Here is a 17,727-nt window from a genome sequence, read left to right on the forward strand (position 1 = left end):
TACTGCAGTGACCCGTATAACAATGGGCTATAACATTCTAGGTTTAAAATTGGTCTATTATGGGGAAATTAAGTTTTAGTTCACAGGACTGTATGTTCATAAAGATTATATGGTCCCTTTTTGTGAGGAAAAAAATATATACAGAAGTACAGACCCTTTCAATTAAAGTCAGTGTTTGTCTTAATGCAGGAAAAATGGGTGATTCAGTGGATTTAACAGAAAAGACAGTTATGGGAATCAAAGCCGATAGATAAATGAATAAATAGAAATCATACGTTGGAATGGTTTTGTGATTGCAAAGGTTTTTAGTGCCCATTGAGGCTCACAGGTCATAGATGGTCATACTGTAGGTCATAGATATTTAACTAGGTAATAAAAAAATCTTTGGTCTTGGAAATTGTATCTTAATATTTATTTTTATTGGTTGACTTGCTGAGTATCCTGTCCATTGTGTACCCCAGCCTTGTGTCCTCTACCGCCCAGTATAGGTTGAAGGCCCCTTTGTAACCCGACATGGATAAGTGGTTATTAGATGGATGGAGGGATGGTGGGATGGAAGGGATGGACTGACCGAGTAGAGCAATTTTCCAGTTGGCTGCTCTTTCCTGTTGACACTCCATTAGGTCTAGATAGTTTTACACTAAGAGTGAAAACAGATGAAAAAAACGTTGCTGATCTGGACCCAGTAGTGCATAGGCTAATTTGATTAGTTATGGACTACACTATAAAAGGGGATAACCTTCATAATATGTCCACTGGCAGACATATTAGCTTAAAAAGCTAATTATTATGATATTTGCTTTTACTTGAACATAGCATCTATGTTATTTCAGAACTCATGTATGACTCATAATGGTTAAGAATGTCCCTTTGTCCAAATTTGGAAAGGCGACGGACATCATTAATTTTCGTCTTTCATCTGACCTGCTCCCATACGGTATTTAATTGAAACTCTGCGCAAAGTATTTTATTACATATTTTTCTGGCTCTAAATGGTTTAAAGGCTGATTCTTTTTGAAACAACTCCAAGCAGCAAGATGACCTCACCGCTGCGGAATGCTCATTACGGCCCCCCACCTGCATTCTGCTGAACTTTATTTAGAAGTTCTTTTTAATTCATATGTTTAGGGTGGATTGTCTGCTGCATACCAGGCAAAGCTTTGATGCCCTGAAAGTCATTGTGCTGGGTAACACCTCTAGGCTTGTGCCACTCTTCAGGAACTGCGGAGTGAGATGTCACACCGTTTTACACACCGTGCACTCAGTGGCCTCTTCATTAGGTACACCTGCCTGCTAATGCAAACAGCCTGCTCGTATGAACGGTGAAACACGTGGTTGTAAGTGGGAGTATACAGCACATAGAAGGGGGCTCAGGGGCTATGGGCTTCTAAGGCTGCATTTGAAGACGGGATGCGTCCGAGTGGCATGACACAACTGTCCCATTTCGAAGGCTCCTTGAAACACGGCCTAGAAATGAGTCCTTGGATCCTACTGGATCCTTCACAGCCCAAGCTATTCAAAGATTTACGTTCGAAGGACACATCCCACAAGGGTTATGTAGACCACATTCTTCAAAGGACACAGCCAACAAGGGCTACGTAGACCACATCCTTCGAAGGACACAGCCCACAAGGGCTACATAGACCACATCCTTTGAAGAACACAGCCTGCAAGGGCTACGTAGACCACATCCTTCGAAGAACACAGCCCACAAGGGCTACATAGACCACATCCTTTGAAGAACACAGCCTGCAAGGGTTATGTAGACCACATCCTTTGAAGAACACAGCCTGCAAGGGCTATGTAAACCACATCCTTTGAAGAACACAGCTCACAAGGGCTGTGTAGACCACATCCTTCGAAGGACACAGCCCACAAGGGCTACATAGACCACATCCTTCGAAGGACACAGCCCACAAGGGCTACGTAGACCACATCCTTTGAAGGACACAGCCCACAAGGGCTACGTAGACTACATCCTTCGAAGAACACAGCCCACAAGGGCTACGTAGACCACATCCTTCGAAGAACACAGCCCACAAGGGCTACGTAGACCACATCCTTCGAAGAACACAGCCCACAAGGGCTACGTAGACCACATCCTTTGAAGAACACAGCTCACAAGGGCTGTGTAGACCACATCCTTCGAAGGACACAGCCCACAAGGGCTACGTAGACCACATCCGTTGAATGATGCAGCCCACAATTTGGAACACAGATAGGGTCAAGAGGTTTGGTTAATACAGAACAGCTAAGATGACTAGACCTGCGATTTTGAATATGGAGTTATTGTTGGTGCCCTCCTGAGATTTTCCAGGTACCACAGAAGGGTTCCTTAATTCCAGTCCAGGCGGGCCAGGATCCTGCATGGTTTGCAGATTTCCCCACTTAAACACATCCGCTAAACCTGGCAGTCAGCTGATTGAGATGTGTTTGACCCGGTAAATCGGCAAACTGTGTTGGATTTTGGCCGTCCTGGACTGGAACTGGGGAAGCGTGTTTTACGGGGTCTACAGATTACAGAGAATGGTGTGATCAACGAATAAAAAATGTCCAGTCAATAGCATTTTTGTACTTAAAACCATTCTGTGAATGAGTGAGGTCGAAAGACAATGGATTCAGTAAAGCTAACAGGAAGACCATGAGTGTAACAATACTGACTCAGTATGCAGCATTGTGCATAATGGCTTCTCAATGCACATCTCACCTACCCTTGAAGTAGATACAGTGGTCACTTTATTATTAAGATTTTTATTATTGTTACACAGCTTTGTAAATGTAATTGAATGTAGTACATCGTCGTGGTTCATTTTGCATGTTACCTTGTTACGAATCAGACGCAGGAGCTGTTTTCTGTATGTTTATAGTCTTTCAATTGGAGTGAATTATTTTCAGTTCACATCTCATTTGCTGTAGGTTTTGTGATGAGGTAATTTCTTTTTCTTTGCTGTGACCTTTGATAGAAATATTTATGTTGCCAGGGGCGACAGCATTTGATTCTCTGCTGTAATGTAATTCAATGTAGTGACCATTTGGCCATATAGCTAGAAATGTTCGACGTCTAGGAAACTTATTACCACAGTAAATCACAAACACATTGCGGGGAACCCAACTAGCATTTACAATAAGACCTCAGGATTGAAAGACTCAAGGCCTTTGGCGGGGGAAGGCAGTTGTAACCTTTCAGACCGGATGTTTAAAACTGCCTGTCAAGGCACAAGTGTAAGCAAAGTGCCCAGAGTCACACAAGGCTATAACACAGTGGTCCTTCATTCATAAAATGTTACCCTGAAACATTCCTTTGACAGTTTCGGTGTGATGTCAACCCTGGTTAACATGTTGTTCTATACAAAATGTGGCTCCAAGTTGCTTGATTGGGAGGCCAAAATAGCACAATCTACAACAATATTTAATCTAGAGCAAAGTTAAGTTTCCATTTTTTCTTAGAATAACATATCGTTTACTGTTACTAGCACTCATGAAACAAGTGCTAAAAGTTATTCTATTTCAGTGCATTGTGATGATGTACTCTACTGCCCCCTAGTGTGCTACCTGGAAAGCAATGTGTGCAGTTCCAGAAAATTGCTGGAACACCTATGCACTCCTTTCCTGAAGAGTTCCCATGGATGGGAGTAGAGGTACAGAGTTAATCCTCTGATTTAGGTTTGCATTATAAGGATAACGAAGTATTATTCAGTAAATCACAAACTATAAATATTCCATGTTTTGTTCTAACTGATAATACTACACTCATGTATTAATTAGAAAGAATAGGTTAAACTTTTTGTTTTATACAAGATATGAAGGTTTGTGCAGTTTAGGGAATTTCTGAAGCCGAATAATAGCTCAAGTATTTCATTACTTACGTATCCATCCAGGAAAGTTTTGAAGGGAATATAATTTTCTTGCTTACTTGATAAAACAGCTATTTAACCAATAAGGAATTGATAATCAGTTGAAAAATCTTAAGTTTACCACCATCTGATCTGATTATAGAGCAGCTCTCCTCACTGGGTTCACGCATTAGAGGTTTTTCTAAAAATTTATTATTGTATAATTTGACACCATCATTTTCTTTGGAAAGATTTTACAGCTTTGCACTTCTAAAATAAATTGTATTCTAAGCAAGACTTTTGGCCTTCTAAGAAAGAGCAAGGTCTTATGGAATTGATCCTGAGGACTGGTAATTTTCAGAAGGGTTCACAGCAGAACGGTTGAAGAGGATGACTTATAAGATACCCTTATATGTCTCTATCAAAGTTGGATTTTACTGTTGATTACTGCCGGATTTGCAAAAGTCTAAATTCCTTTTCATGTAAGCTATACTCTGCTTTAAAAAATATGCAATTTTCTTCTCCTGACTTTTGTAGCATATGCATGTTTTTTTATGTATTGTGAAAATGTGTTTTCAATCACACAGTTTTCTTTGATGCTAATTTGATCCATTCATTAACTGGTTTTGCCGCTGTTTTCTTAAGTCAGTCTGTTTACAGACAAACACGTGACACGCTCAGTCAACTGAGAGACCATTTGTTACATTTATTGCGTGTAGAGAAATCTTGGGCTCTTTTATGTCTTGTCTCAGTCTGCGGAGTTTATAACATGGCATACATCGTTTATTGCCTTTTACCTGTTCTTCAAGACCTCTGGTGCGTTTCTGAGGTCTTGATGATTGCTGACATTAAGTGGGAACATATGCTTAGTGACACCTGAGAAAAATAGCCTTAGGTCACTAAGTGGAGTAACTTGTGGCTGCATTGTTGGTCTGCTGACAGTGAAGGGAGACTTCATCAACCGCAAGAAGCTATGTGCTTTAAGCACCTGGACTACTGAGTATGCCATTACCAGGACAGTTATGTCCTTAAGCCAGGTACTCACCCTAAATCGCTTCTGCAGCAGCATATGTCTGCGTTCACATTGTACATTTTTTATGACAAAGCTGAAGTGAAGTTGATGCAGAGTTCAGGAGCTGTTCTTACTTAAACAGTCACAATGTAGTGCACCATTCAACAAAATCTGCAATGAAAACAGCTGTGAGTTACAGCTAGTCAACATACTGAACTCAAGCTGCTCAAGAAATATTAATTGGAGTTTTTATATGTTTTGCAGTTGATTAGTGGGTGATTTTTATACATGGAGACCTTCATAGCTTGCAGTTTTACAGTTGTTTCATTTACACAAGTGACAAGCAGATGTTACTTGAAGCCATACTAGGACTTGATCCAGCAGTTTTTTTTTTTGTCACACATCAAGGTGCTAAACCGTTGTGCTACATGAAAATTGCCACGAAACTAGCTGACGATCAGACGCGATATTTAAGCAACAGCGTGCAACTCGCAGAAGCATTTTTCATCTTTTTTATTTGTCCCAGGCAGCACACTGTGGAAGTGATGTGAGTCCATCATAGTCCTCACACATGGCTTAGAGGTGCCAGTCTGCCTGACAGATTTTGAACTATGGAAGCAAATCAGAGTAACTGGGAGACATCTCTATAGTACATCAAGCTCTACATGCGTACCTCTACATCAAGCTCTACATACTTACAGTAGGGGGTGGGATTCAGATTCCGGGACCCTGGTGAATAAGGTATGGAGCCACAGCATCACCCTGTACTCTTCATAAATATTTAAATCGTACATTTCTGTATAATCGGTAAGTTACACATTAAACATTTAGAAATGCGTTTGCCTGAAATCTTCGGGCCTTTTACTGTATAACCTGCCTGTACCACCAACAAAGCATGCATCCCAGTGGCACATTTTTTCCGTCTTTGTTCAGAATACCATAAGGAATGTCAATATTTTGCTCTTAATCCAAATGCCATTCCTGGTAGGGCCACACTTGTGGTTTAGACTCACCCTGAAGGAGTACAGCAGATAAAGGGTCTTCTTGGTCCCTCTGTGTATTTTACCGTGCTGTGGTGGGCAGTGCTGGGAGGCCACACTCCAGCCAGACGCTCCTTAGTGTGTTGGATTTACTTCATATTCTAATCACAAGACAGTCTAATCATGCTCTTCTATATTATTTGTACCCCAGAAGAAACAGATGTGATTATACATTCTCATGTCAAATCTGCTCTTACTGCTTATGTTTTTATGATCATATGACATGGAAAATCCAGTTGAAGTTCCAGTTGAAGGATGAGTCAATTATGGCTGGTTTGCATTGACTGTTGAAAGCCATTGAACCATTTTACATATAATAAAAATAACTGCGCACTCTTTTCCCATTAATGTTGTATAGTTCATGCTATATCTCCACATATTCTTTTCATATTTTACTTACAGGAAGGGTTTTTCTACCTTTTGATGTCCATGGACCAATTTATGTTGTACAAAAATTTCACGGACTGGTAAAATGGACCAGTAAAACAGGCCAGGGGGGCTGAGAGGGGCGGGGGGTCACCGACAGTAAAAGTGGGGGTTTGCAATATAAATGGAAATATGGGACATATCTCATGACACTGCGTTTTATTTTTCAGTATAAGCAAGGGTGCTAATACAGATTTTGAACCCAGTATCATATCAGGCTCCCAACTGTAACAAGGTCAGTTATATTCCGAATTTTTAGGGCGCCTGTCACCCAAGGCCCCTGAGGGAAATGCTACCCCTAGAGGTCTGGTGGGATAATGGCCCAGGAACGGACCTGATCTGCGGACCAAGGATTCGAAGCCTCAGTCCTACAGGACCCCCTCTCTGGCTGACCTTTCCAGTTGTGATGTTTCGTTGCCCATTCATGGCCAATCCTCGTAATGTTTTTACTCTGTTTACTTCCTTGCTGTTTGCTGAATAGATGCAGTCACGTATCACTGTGTTTACTGGCCAGTGCATTTCATTTTATTGGCACAATAAAGTCAAAATTGTTTTCACTGATTACAGACATGCCTGGTCCTATGTGCTCCGTTTAGTTTTAGAAATCTGTATTTTTTAAAAAAAGCTGTCCAATTTGACCCTGTTCCTGTAAAGCACATACTGTATTATAGCCCTTAATTAATAACAAGTGCTTGCACTGTGTCAGAACATCCTTTGAAAGAACACGCTACTTTGATTTTCCAGAATAAATATACACTGGAATGCGTTCCAGGAATATAATTGTTGGAAGATTGGGGTACACATATGGTTATCCCCTGTGTGAATTGTCCTTGCTCGTGCACTGCTGATGCAGCCAATTGCCTTTTGCTTTCTCCAGGGGACTGGATCTGAAAGCAACAAGTGCTACCCCCCACCCCCCCCCCCATCCTGAGCTCCCAAGGACTCATATTGCGTGACAGAGGACGGGACCCCTGTCCTTCGTGTGGTGCTTGTTTAAAAACGTGAAACCCACCTTGTGAGCCGCTTGTCATAAGAGCAGCAAATAGTCCTCCGCCTGTAAATAATACGATTGCTCCTAGCCCCCCCACCACCCCCCCATTTCACCATACACATACAAAGCCTTTTGTAATCCCCCAAGCCAGATCACACGGAGTCGGCATTTCACAAATCTATGGTCGTAACATGTACCAGATTTTGAGACAGACCGAATCTTCACTCGTTAACACAAATTCATGCAGATATGTCCAGCAATTTAGCTCAAAATAAAACATATGACTACATGTTGTAGGGGACTTAAGCCGTGAAGCCTTTTTTTTACCTTTTTATGGTTCTTTAAAATAACAATGGTATGGCATGTGTTATATATATCAGCTTCTTAAGAAGAAGAACTTGCTTGCAGAACCGCATATTTCTGTTTATGGGTCTGAAACACTGGATCTGTCTTGGCGGCATGACAGTCTTTCCTTTCCATGCTGTTTAATCCACATTCTGCACAATGCTGAACTTTAATCCAGGTTTTGACAACATACCACTAGTCAGACACTAGGGTCAATGGGTACAAAACTGACTTGTGGTTTATTTCTGTCATAAAACAGACTTCTTTATCAAATGAATAATTTAAATGTTTTTGTTAAACTGTTTCACTGTATAAATCCTATATTCCAGCCTTTTTGAGAAAATAAAGGATGTTGGGTTGATTTTTGTATATATGATTACAAAATGTTACTCTTTGTAGAAATGCTACTATTTTTATTTCATCACTTATCACTTTACCTTACCTTAAAAATTGTATTCTTTACATTTATGTTCACTTTTGGTGAAGTGCTCCACCTTGTGGCTGAATTTCTGAAATCCTGTATCATATTGCTGGGTCCAGGTGTCACCATCATCGAGTGTAAACTCCAGTGTGCTTCACGCTGTACTTTCCGGATAGAAACCGATAATGAAAGGAAAATATAGTTAGAATTACACATGCCCAAAATAGCAGAGGGTTCGTGTAGTGTGATTGGTATATGCTGTTGGGGCCGGCTCTGCTTTTATGAGGCCCTGGGCAAATCGTTACTTGGGTGGCCCCCCTGCCAAGAGAACTGATGACCGTCAGTTTGCAGCATTGGTAATTCTGGGGCTCGAGTCAACTGCCTGTTCTGCTTATAGCTAATGTCGGTCCTATAATCTAGGCCGAAATACTTGCAGAAATTAAATACTTTAAAGGCATTACATGTGTAATAGACACTTTTAGCTACAGCAACATACTTTAGAGTAACTGAGAAAGCAACTTCAGCCAATTCTTAGAGTGATTAAAGACTTAAGGGCCTTGTTCAAGGACCCAGGGATAGAATACCTATGTAGATTTTAACATTTTGACCACGGGTAAAGGGTTCCAACCTGCAGAGCCACTCTCTCAGAAAAAGAGGCTAAAGGCTGAGAGTGCATGTGCCACCCAGATCACATTGGGGATCTGACTTTGGCCAAGACTTTTAATGAACCTAAAAATTTAAGTATTAGTCATCAACCTTTTGGTACTTTGGGAATGAACTGGGAAGTAATGCACATTAATTGCATTGTGTTGTTTTTATATGTAGGTGTTTTTCACTCTTAAATGTCACTCTTAATATGCAACCAAATATAGAAATACGGCTAAAGTACATCTGCTGATATTTAAAAGAGGAAATATTCCAGGCTGTCACCTTTAAGCCGCCTTTGCTTTTCATGACTGCTTCCTACTGGAAGATGGCATAGAATGTATAATATAGATACAATACAGAATAATGCTGTATAGTAGCTATAATGCTAATAGATGAATGTAATCCTCCTGTAACATGATTGAGAAAGATATGAACGATATGGTTGCCTTTCATCATGAGAAAACAAACCAACCAAAATAAGTATGGGAATATTATTATGAGTGATAATCTGAAAATTCCAATACAAAGGTCATGTTTGAATAGATGAGCAAGAGAAAAAGCCCCTTTTGAAGTTCCCTTTAAGTGTGTAATAATGTTAATGAAAATATGTAACCTTTAACTTCAGCCCTTCTGTTTAAAGATAGACAGGTAATGCACTTCTACAGGAGAAAGTGAAGCTGTAAGTGCTTTGGCATTAGATGTGATGTTGGACAGATGGCTGACTTTTGTTTGACAATTTCATAGATACGATGATGTCATGTTTAGAAAATGGTGCAAGTATTAAATTAAGGTATTTGTCAGGGGACAGTGGTGTAGGAGAGAGTTTGATATTGGGGGAGGGGGAACACAACTTAATAATTTAGAATAATTTAGATGCAAACATCTGGGGGGGGGGGGGGGTCTTTTTTTGAAGCCAAATTAAATATAGGATGTACGTGCAGCCCCCCCCCCCCCCCAGTTCTCGCAGCCTTGTCTAGGCAGTTCCCCTGCCTTATGTCCTGTGCTTTCAGGGCATGTGGCTGTAGCCCCGTACTCAATGTGTACTTATGGGTTCCATTTAATTGCTGAATTTGCTGTGCTGAGACACATTTGCCTTTTTTTCCAGAACCAAATGGAAAACGCAAAGAGAGGAAAAAAGGTAATATTTTGAAACCCCTCTCAGTTGCTGCCTTTGTAGGGACATGTATATATAATATATACATGTGTGTGTGTGTGTGTGTGTGTTTGTATATGTATATGTATACACACACACACACAGGCGCTCCTCTACTTACGAACTTTCAACTTACGAACTTTCAGGCATACGAACGAAGAGGATTGTAAATTCAAATTGTGTTCGTTGGGCTCCCGTTTCCTGTCAAAAATTTTTTCTGCGCACCAATTCCGCCTAGTACGACTTCTGGCCGCTACTCCCGCTGTGCAGCAGCATAGCATGTGTTCTCCCAGCATCCTAGTTCTTTGTACTTGCGTATACCCTTAAAATGATGTTGAATAATGACTTACGAACATTTACACATATACATGTGTTTCAGTTTATTTGCTGCTATAATTCCAAGGCTAATTATCTACCTCCTACCCGCAGGTGTGTGTGTGTGTATATAACACGCACACAATCATACTTGGTGGACCTTTTAGTAACACCACATTAGAGTATTTGTAGGTCTTTGGACAGGGGGAGGAAACGAGAGCAGCCAGAGGAAACCTGCATAAACTGGGGGGGGGTCATGTAAACTCCACAAGCAGTGAGGAGGAAGCATTCAGACCCCCTTTGCGGCCCCTTCCTGCTCTTCTTTGGTTGCCCCACAAAAACGATCATCCACATTTATGTCTTATATAATTATTAGTCAAGTCAAGAATGTTTGTCAGCCCAGCCATATGCAAGCACACAGAGGGTTGAAATTGCATTTCTCTGGAGCAAATGGTGTGACAGTTAACAACACAGGACGGACATAGAGTGCAGCTGTGATATGACAGTGCAACGGTCAGACAAGACAATCAGACAAACTACTGTGACACTGTAGTGCAACAACAAAGTGCAGGCAGCAAATAGTGCAGTGAGTGGGTAGGAGGTAGATAATTGGCCTTGGAATTATAGCAGAAAATGAACTGCAACACAGTATAAACACAGGAGCAGCATGAAATACAGTGTGGAGCAGATTAAACAGGATAAGTAGATAAGATGGTAAAAGTCTGCATAAACTCATTTAAAGAGTACAATACAAAAACAGGATAAAAACCTGTTTAAGGGTGTAATAGTAGAAAATAGTATAAAACAATATTTATAAAATCTAGAACTGTATGAGACCAGTTTAAAGTGTCAGTGCAATGTGATTGAGGTAGTTATAGTGTCAGTGCAGTGTGATTGAGGTAAAGTGTCAGTGCAGTGTGATTGAGGTAGTTTAAAGTGTCAGTGCAGTGTGATTGAGGTAGTTTAAAGTGTCAGTGCAGTGTGATTGAGGTAGTTTAAAGTGTCAGTGCAGTGTGATTGAGGTAAAGTGTCAGTGCAGTGTGATTGAGGTAAAGTGTCAGTGCAGTGTGATTGAGGTAAAGTGTCAGTGCAGTGTGATTGAGGTAAAGTGTCAGTGCAGTGTGATTGAGGTAAAGTGTCAGTGCAGTGTGATTGAGGTAAAGTGTCAGTGCAGTGTGATTGAGGTAAAGTGTCAGTGCAGTGTGATTGAGGTAAAGTGTCAGTGCAGTGTGATTGAGGTAGTTAGTTTAAAGTGTCAGTGCAGTGTGATTGAGGTAAAGTGTAAGTGCAGTGTGATTGAGGTAAAGTGTCAGTGCAGTGTGATTGAGGTAAAGTGCCAGTGCAGTGTGATTGAGGTAGTTAGTTTAAAGTGTCAGCAGGTGAGTTTTATTTTATCGTTTTCCCCCAGGTAAAAAAGGGTCCCCTGGTGCACCAGGACCTCCGGGCCCCCCTGGCCCCCCAGGGCCACCAGGCCCTCCTGGTATCCCAGGAATACCGGGAATCCCAGGGAGCAATGTGATGGCACCAGCAGGACCCCCTGGGTCACCTGGCCCTCAAGGCCCCCCAGGACCCCAGGGGCCCCCTGGCCCACAAGGACCTGCAGGTAAACAATGTGGCAATTAAATGCATCCAGGTGCATAAAGCTGGGCGGGGCACTGAGCCCAGCTGAAAGATAATTGGCCTCCTGAGTGCCTCCTCCTTGTCACTCACCAATTAAAAACATGTTATTGGTTGACCCCCCTGTATGAATCCTGGAATCAGCCCCAATCGTTCCCCTTTTCCCTCACCGAAAGCATGTCAAGTAAAAACAGAATGAACATCAGATATTGAGAGCGAGATTTGAAAAAAAATGTCTAATTTCATGTTTTTTTTCGCCCCACAGCCATAGAAAAAGCCAAAAGCATCCAGGTAGGATATGCTTCATTTTCAATGTTCAGTCACAATGAAGGGTGTCATTGTATTCTTACTATGGACATGCATACTCGGTGCTTACATTGTATTCTTACTATGGACATGCATACTCGGTGCTTACATTGTATTCTTACTGTGGACATGCATACTCGGTGCTTACATTGTATTCTTACTATGGACATGCATACTCGTGCTTACATAGTTATTATTTCTTTCTCTTTTTTTAGCCTGCTGTCGTTCACTTGCAAGGCCAGGAAACAACAATTCAAGTGAAGGAAGGTAAGCACTGAATTAATAAAATAAAAAAAAAAGTTGAATTTATACATTAGAGGGAACATTCTGTTTTGTGTACAAGTACAAAAGTCATAATGAAATAAATTACTGCTACAGTGTGTGTAGGTGTTATGATTTATTTATCAACAAATACAAATAAAATTTATGACATATTGCAAATGAGATTTGCACTGTCTTCTGTCTTGCTAGCTAATTAATAGTGCTTTGTGTTTTAAATACAATAGAAAATCTTTCATTTTGTTGCATTAAATATATTTCCCTTGTTGTTGTACCAAATTAGAATGGAGTGTGTATGAGAGAATGCACAGTCTGTCCAGCTTTAGCAAAGGTTGCCTTGGTGCCTCATTAGCCACACACATAGTTATCTATGACTGCACAATTATCACATTTTTGAGTCATATTTTTTTCTGCTAGAAATGATGCAGGGGGGGGGGGGGTGGGTGGCCTTTATTATACAGCCCTCAACAAAGGCTGCTTCAGGCCTGTGTAGTATTTCTGTGAATCTGTGTGTCAGTTCTGCTTGTTAATATGCAGCCGCAATTAAATTTGCTAAATAAAGGTCTAGGTATTTAGAATAAAAATTTTCATTATTGGTGACACATGTATGAATGTAGATTTTCTTTCCACCATCGTGACGGATGCTGAGTGACGGCCCTTTTCTCACGCTGAGATCTTTCAGAAGGTGTACTCAAAAACTGGAAGATGATATCCATACACCACAAGGTGTTCAAGATGCACTCGCGCTCGGGGGAGCTGGAGGTGCTGGTCGACGGCACGTATTTCATCTATAGTCAGGTAGAAGTGAGTACGGTCTTGGGCCTAACTCTTCATCCCCTCCGCATGCCACGTGCCCCACCTCACTGCAGTAATGCAACATTCTTTAAACAGGTGCAATCAAATGGAGTGGTTGCAATTAACTGGATTTCAGAACAAAAACCTACTCCAGCAAGTGCATATGATTATAGTACAGTATAGCATAGCATAGTATGACATAGCATAGTATATACGCTATACTGAAATATGTGTTTGCTTCTTGGGTAGCACAGTGGCTAAATAGGTGGTACTGTTTCCTCACACACCCAGGGTTGGTGGTTTAAATCCTGCCTTCCCTCTGTGTGGTCCTTGCATGTGTCCCTGTTTCATGCAATTTCTTTCTGCATTCCAAGGTAATTAAGCTCATTACCATCTCTGAAACGGCCATAGTATGCAGAGCCTATGATGCCCTGGCATGGTCCCCAGACACCTGCCCTGTGCGTGCTGAAACCCTGGAGAAGCTGTTATTGGAGATGAATATAATTCTTAGCTGATCCCTTATTTAACTGCAAACCTACTTCAGTGGGATTGGTGGCACTTCCCGAATGAATGTTAAATTAATGCATGTTTATGGTTTAATGCTGTGGCCTCATAAATGTATGCCAGGCAATCATAAGATATATAGGGAAACAATATTTTAAGAATAACATAAGAGCATTATTGTTTGATCTCGGTAATGAGCCTGAATTGAAAACATTTTGAGTCGAGCACAAAAGATTAGAGATGATTAATTGTGAGATGACATGATATTGGCCATTACATGAAAAAGGAGAACAATGCTACAGATCTTTTATCACAATATTTGGCCCATGTTGATGTAATAAATTTACAGATTTAATTTTAACACAAGAAAATAAGTCTTTGATGAAACCTTCTCTTCTTGGCCTCTTTGTAGGGGTGAATCAAACGATCTGCAGCAATCAGGATAAGCTCCAGCAGCATTTTTAAGCCAGCCCCTTACAAAACCCTCATTTATTTGAATATATATTTTACATTATTATTTTAAAATAGTTCTTTAATGGTTTTAGGCAACCATTAGTCCAGATTTTATAATGGAATCATTGCAAGCGACTTGGCATCATTGTAAAGAATGTGTTCCTATTGACGTTAAGCGGAAAGCAGCGAGAGATAAAATTTTTCATCATGCCAGTGAAATGTGTTCTGTTCTGTCTTCCTGCACCATGCCAGATTTACTACCTCAACTTCACTGACATTGCCAGTTATGAAGTGATGGTTGATAAGACCCCGTTCCTGAGATGCACCTGCAGCATTGAGACAGGCCAGCGCAAGTTCAACACCTGCTACACGGCCGGCGTCTGTCTGCTGAGGGCCCACCAGAAGATCTCCATCAAGATGGTGTACGAGGACACCTCCATCAGCATGACTAACCACACCACCTTTCTAGGGAGTATCCGCCTGGGAGATGCTCCACCTGCTGGCCAAGCCTAAGTACTACCTGTGCATCCCATCCTCTATTTTTTTTTCAAAGCATGAAATGAAAAGAAGATTCTCAAGAATCAAATGAACTGATGAGTCCGCCTGATAGTGACAGTAACAGAAAAACCTGCTTTAATGGACTAAATCTAATTTTTGTTCATCTGCAGGAATGGCTATCCTATGGCTGCTTTGTTTGCCTGGATGTACATTAGAGCTGAACTAATCATAGTGACAGAGAAGGGAAACAAGTGCAAGCATCTTAAATTAGTGTGGTTGTAACATTTCCCACAGAGGCGTTTCCATTTTCAGTATAACGGTTCTTACCTGCTTTTGATTGCAATTGTGATATTTAATTATAGGCTTTAAGTCTGTTTACAATGACACTGGTTAGATTCACTTCTGCAAACTTATTAGTTATACTGGTTAATCCCAGATAAATCACTGAAAAATTCATATCGGCAGTGTTTCTTGATGTATGGTGATGTTTTCAAAAACTGTCAGAAAACTAAATATACAACCAAGTATTGTTCTAAGAATTTTTCCATCCCCAAAACTTTAATGAAGATTTATTTTTAAAAGTGAAATAATAATAACATATTGGAATAAGAAATGCTTTGAGAAGATATTTATATCAGGCATCAATTGGCAGTGTTTCTCTTTCCAGTGTTTTCTCCCCAATTTAAGGACTTGCTTTTCAGATGTATTGGTGACCTAAATTTGCTTTAGGCATTTCAGAACACATGAGAGAATTTTTGTGTGCATGTGCCTCGTGATTCGACTAGCATCCTGACAGTGATGCATTCAGCCTCATATCCCATAATAGACTATGAGCCTAATTGGAGATGTGCTTGAGATTAGCTGATTTAATGAATAGATGACTGAATGCAGACATCCCACGTTATGCATATTGATTTCAGGGAGGCGGATGAGGGACAACTGAGTGTGGGCTGTCTAGGCATGAGTGGTATTGCAGTGACCACCCCCCGGCAAATATTGGAATACCGAAACGACATAGTGTTGCTTTTTAAAATACCGTAAACTGCCATATAATGTCTGGATGGTATGACTGTTAAAGTTAGATGCTGTCTAAGGTTGTATGTTGGGGTTGGTATGGAAAGCACAAATAAGCGAAGGATCCAGCAAGTATAAAAAGCAGTTCGCTCATTTCACAAAAAAAGAGAAATCACACATGAACATCTAATACAAAATCCAACCCCAGCCTGGAGTTGAACATTAAAAACTGACCCTGACCTGGCCTCAGGCGGAGGGCTTGGATTGGGGCGCAGACCTCTAGTAGTGGTAGTCAAACTTCTTGACGGCTAATTTTACCGCCAATGTATAGCGGACTGAGAGATTTCTGGGATATATTGCGCATCATTTGCGAGTGCCTGGGAGCTGCTGTCAATTTGGGGGAGATTCCCGGAACTTCCGGAAGAAGTGGGATGTCTGTGAATGGCTGAATGGGAATTGCTGGAGTAATAGAAGATGCACCAATTTAGAAATTATTTCACAGACAGGTATAACACCATTATACTGCTTCTGAGAGTAGGCCTATCCGTCAAACAATGGACAATATAACACAAATGGAAATACTTGTCCTGTTAAGAAATCGTCTTTATGAAAGATTAGTTTTCTCATGACAGTTGGAAAAAAGTTAATATATTACAGACACTCCTCTACTTACGAACTTTCAACTTATGAACTTTCAGACATACGAACGAAGAAGACTATAAGTCCAAATTGTGTTCGTTGAGCTTCAGTTTCCTGTCCGCAACATAATTTTTTTTTCCACGCGCCAGTTCCGCCTAGTACGACTCCTGGCCGCTAATCCCGCCGCGCAGCAGCGTAGCGTGCGTACTCCCAGCATCCAAGTTCTTTGTATTTGCATATACCCTTAAAATGATGTTGAATAGCAACCTACGGACATTTCAAGTCACAAATGGCCGTTCAGAACGTATTTTGTTCGTAAGTAGAGGAGCATCTGTAAAATATGTATACACGTTCTACAAAATACAAGAGAACTTATTACAGGGAAGAAAGTTAAAAACATTTTTGCTTTTAGGTGGAAATGTAACATTTTATCCAGTATGATTCCGTATAAACACAGACGATTTAAACAGGGGGAGGATCAAGGGCTTTGGGGCCCGATCAAGAATAATCTAAGAATGTGCCCAAGCTAATGCCACCAAACTACATATTTTTAATGTTGATACAGATTTAATGTATTTGCTGATGATGCTAGCACAGTATTGTTGCATTGTCGACATCCAAAAAACTAAGAATATATATACAGTTTTTTTTTTTACGTCAGGCTCATTTCAGATGTAAACAATTTTTAAATGCCTTGTCACTGAAGAAAAGCATCATTTATTGTCTTCCTTTCTTGAATAACATGTATTTGATTTTCAAGAATATGCATTAAATTCATATCATCAACATGTATATACAGTATAATATTATACACGGCTTTACCAAAATGGTAAACTTCTGTAAGTCACAATACGGCTTCAACCAATTTGCTTCAGGCTGTGTTTCTCGTGTTGAATTGAAGACTAAAATTGAAAAGGACCTTAAAATCATTTAAGATCATTTATCATATACTGCATTTGTTTTTGGTTCATAGTTTTTTATTTTTGTTACATTTTAACGCCCATCATTGGAAGTCCAGATTAATTTGAATTCCGTAGTACATGATTATAGTAACTGTTCTTATCCTACGTCCTGGAATATACTGTACATTTGTATACTGTATTTTGATTGTATATATGTATATAAAATAGAAAGTACCTTTTGTAAATCAACTGTCTTGATTCATATGATTAAAGATTTGTTCAGTTATGTCTGTTATTGTATTTTATTTGTTTCTACCATTCTACAGTCAGCAGCACAAGTTCTCAGAAAAGATATGTATTTTATTCTAGATCTCAGTAGAGATGAGATCACATCAGTGAGATCATGTTCAATAATTCTCAGATTTCCTACTATAAAAAACGTGTCTGAGAGGAAGTCAAGCTTCATGTTTCAAAGAGACAAACAGTCTGAGAGGATCATTGAGCCTTCCTGTAGAATCAGGAACCACTATTTCTTT

At 40.3% G+C, this 17,727-nt stretch overlaps 1 protein-coding gene across 3 annotated transcripts in view; it reads left to right on the top strand.

The window, feature by feature from the left end:
• The window catches only part of LOC125750956 (ectodysplasin-A-like), a 54,909-nt gene extending 37,432 nt beyond the window's left edge, over window positions 1–17,477 (top strand). Inside the window, exons 3-8 of one of the 3 annotated variants that reach the window (XM_049029339.1) lie at window positions 9,822–9,854; window positions 11,593–11,787; window positions 12,067–12,092; window positions 12,323–12,374; window positions 13,060–13,190; window positions 14,391–17,477. In XM_049029339.1, coding sequence (XP_048885296.1) covers window positions 9,822–9,854; window positions 11,593–11,787; window positions 12,067–12,092; window positions 12,323–12,374; window positions 13,060–13,190; window positions 14,391–14,651 — 698 coding nt within the window. In that variant the 3' untranslated portion in view covers window positions 14,652–17,477. The remainder of the gene's footprint in view (window positions 1–9,821; window positions 9,855–11,592; window positions 11,788–12,066; window positions 12,093–12,322; window positions 12,375–13,059; window positions 13,191–14,390) is intronic. The other 2 variants (XM_049029340.1, XM_049029342.1) reach the window with 2 other exon arrangements.
• Window positions 17,478–17,727: the final 250 nt, after the last annotated feature.

This window comes from Brienomyrus brachyistius, chromosome 10, assembly GCF_023856365.1.
Source record: "Brienomyrus brachyistius isolate T26 chromosome 10, BBRACH_0.4, whole genome shotgun sequence".
Classification (NCBI taxonomy): domain Eukaryota; kingdom Metazoa; phylum Chordata; class Actinopteri; order Osteoglossiformes; family Mormyridae; genus Brienomyrus; species Brienomyrus brachyistius.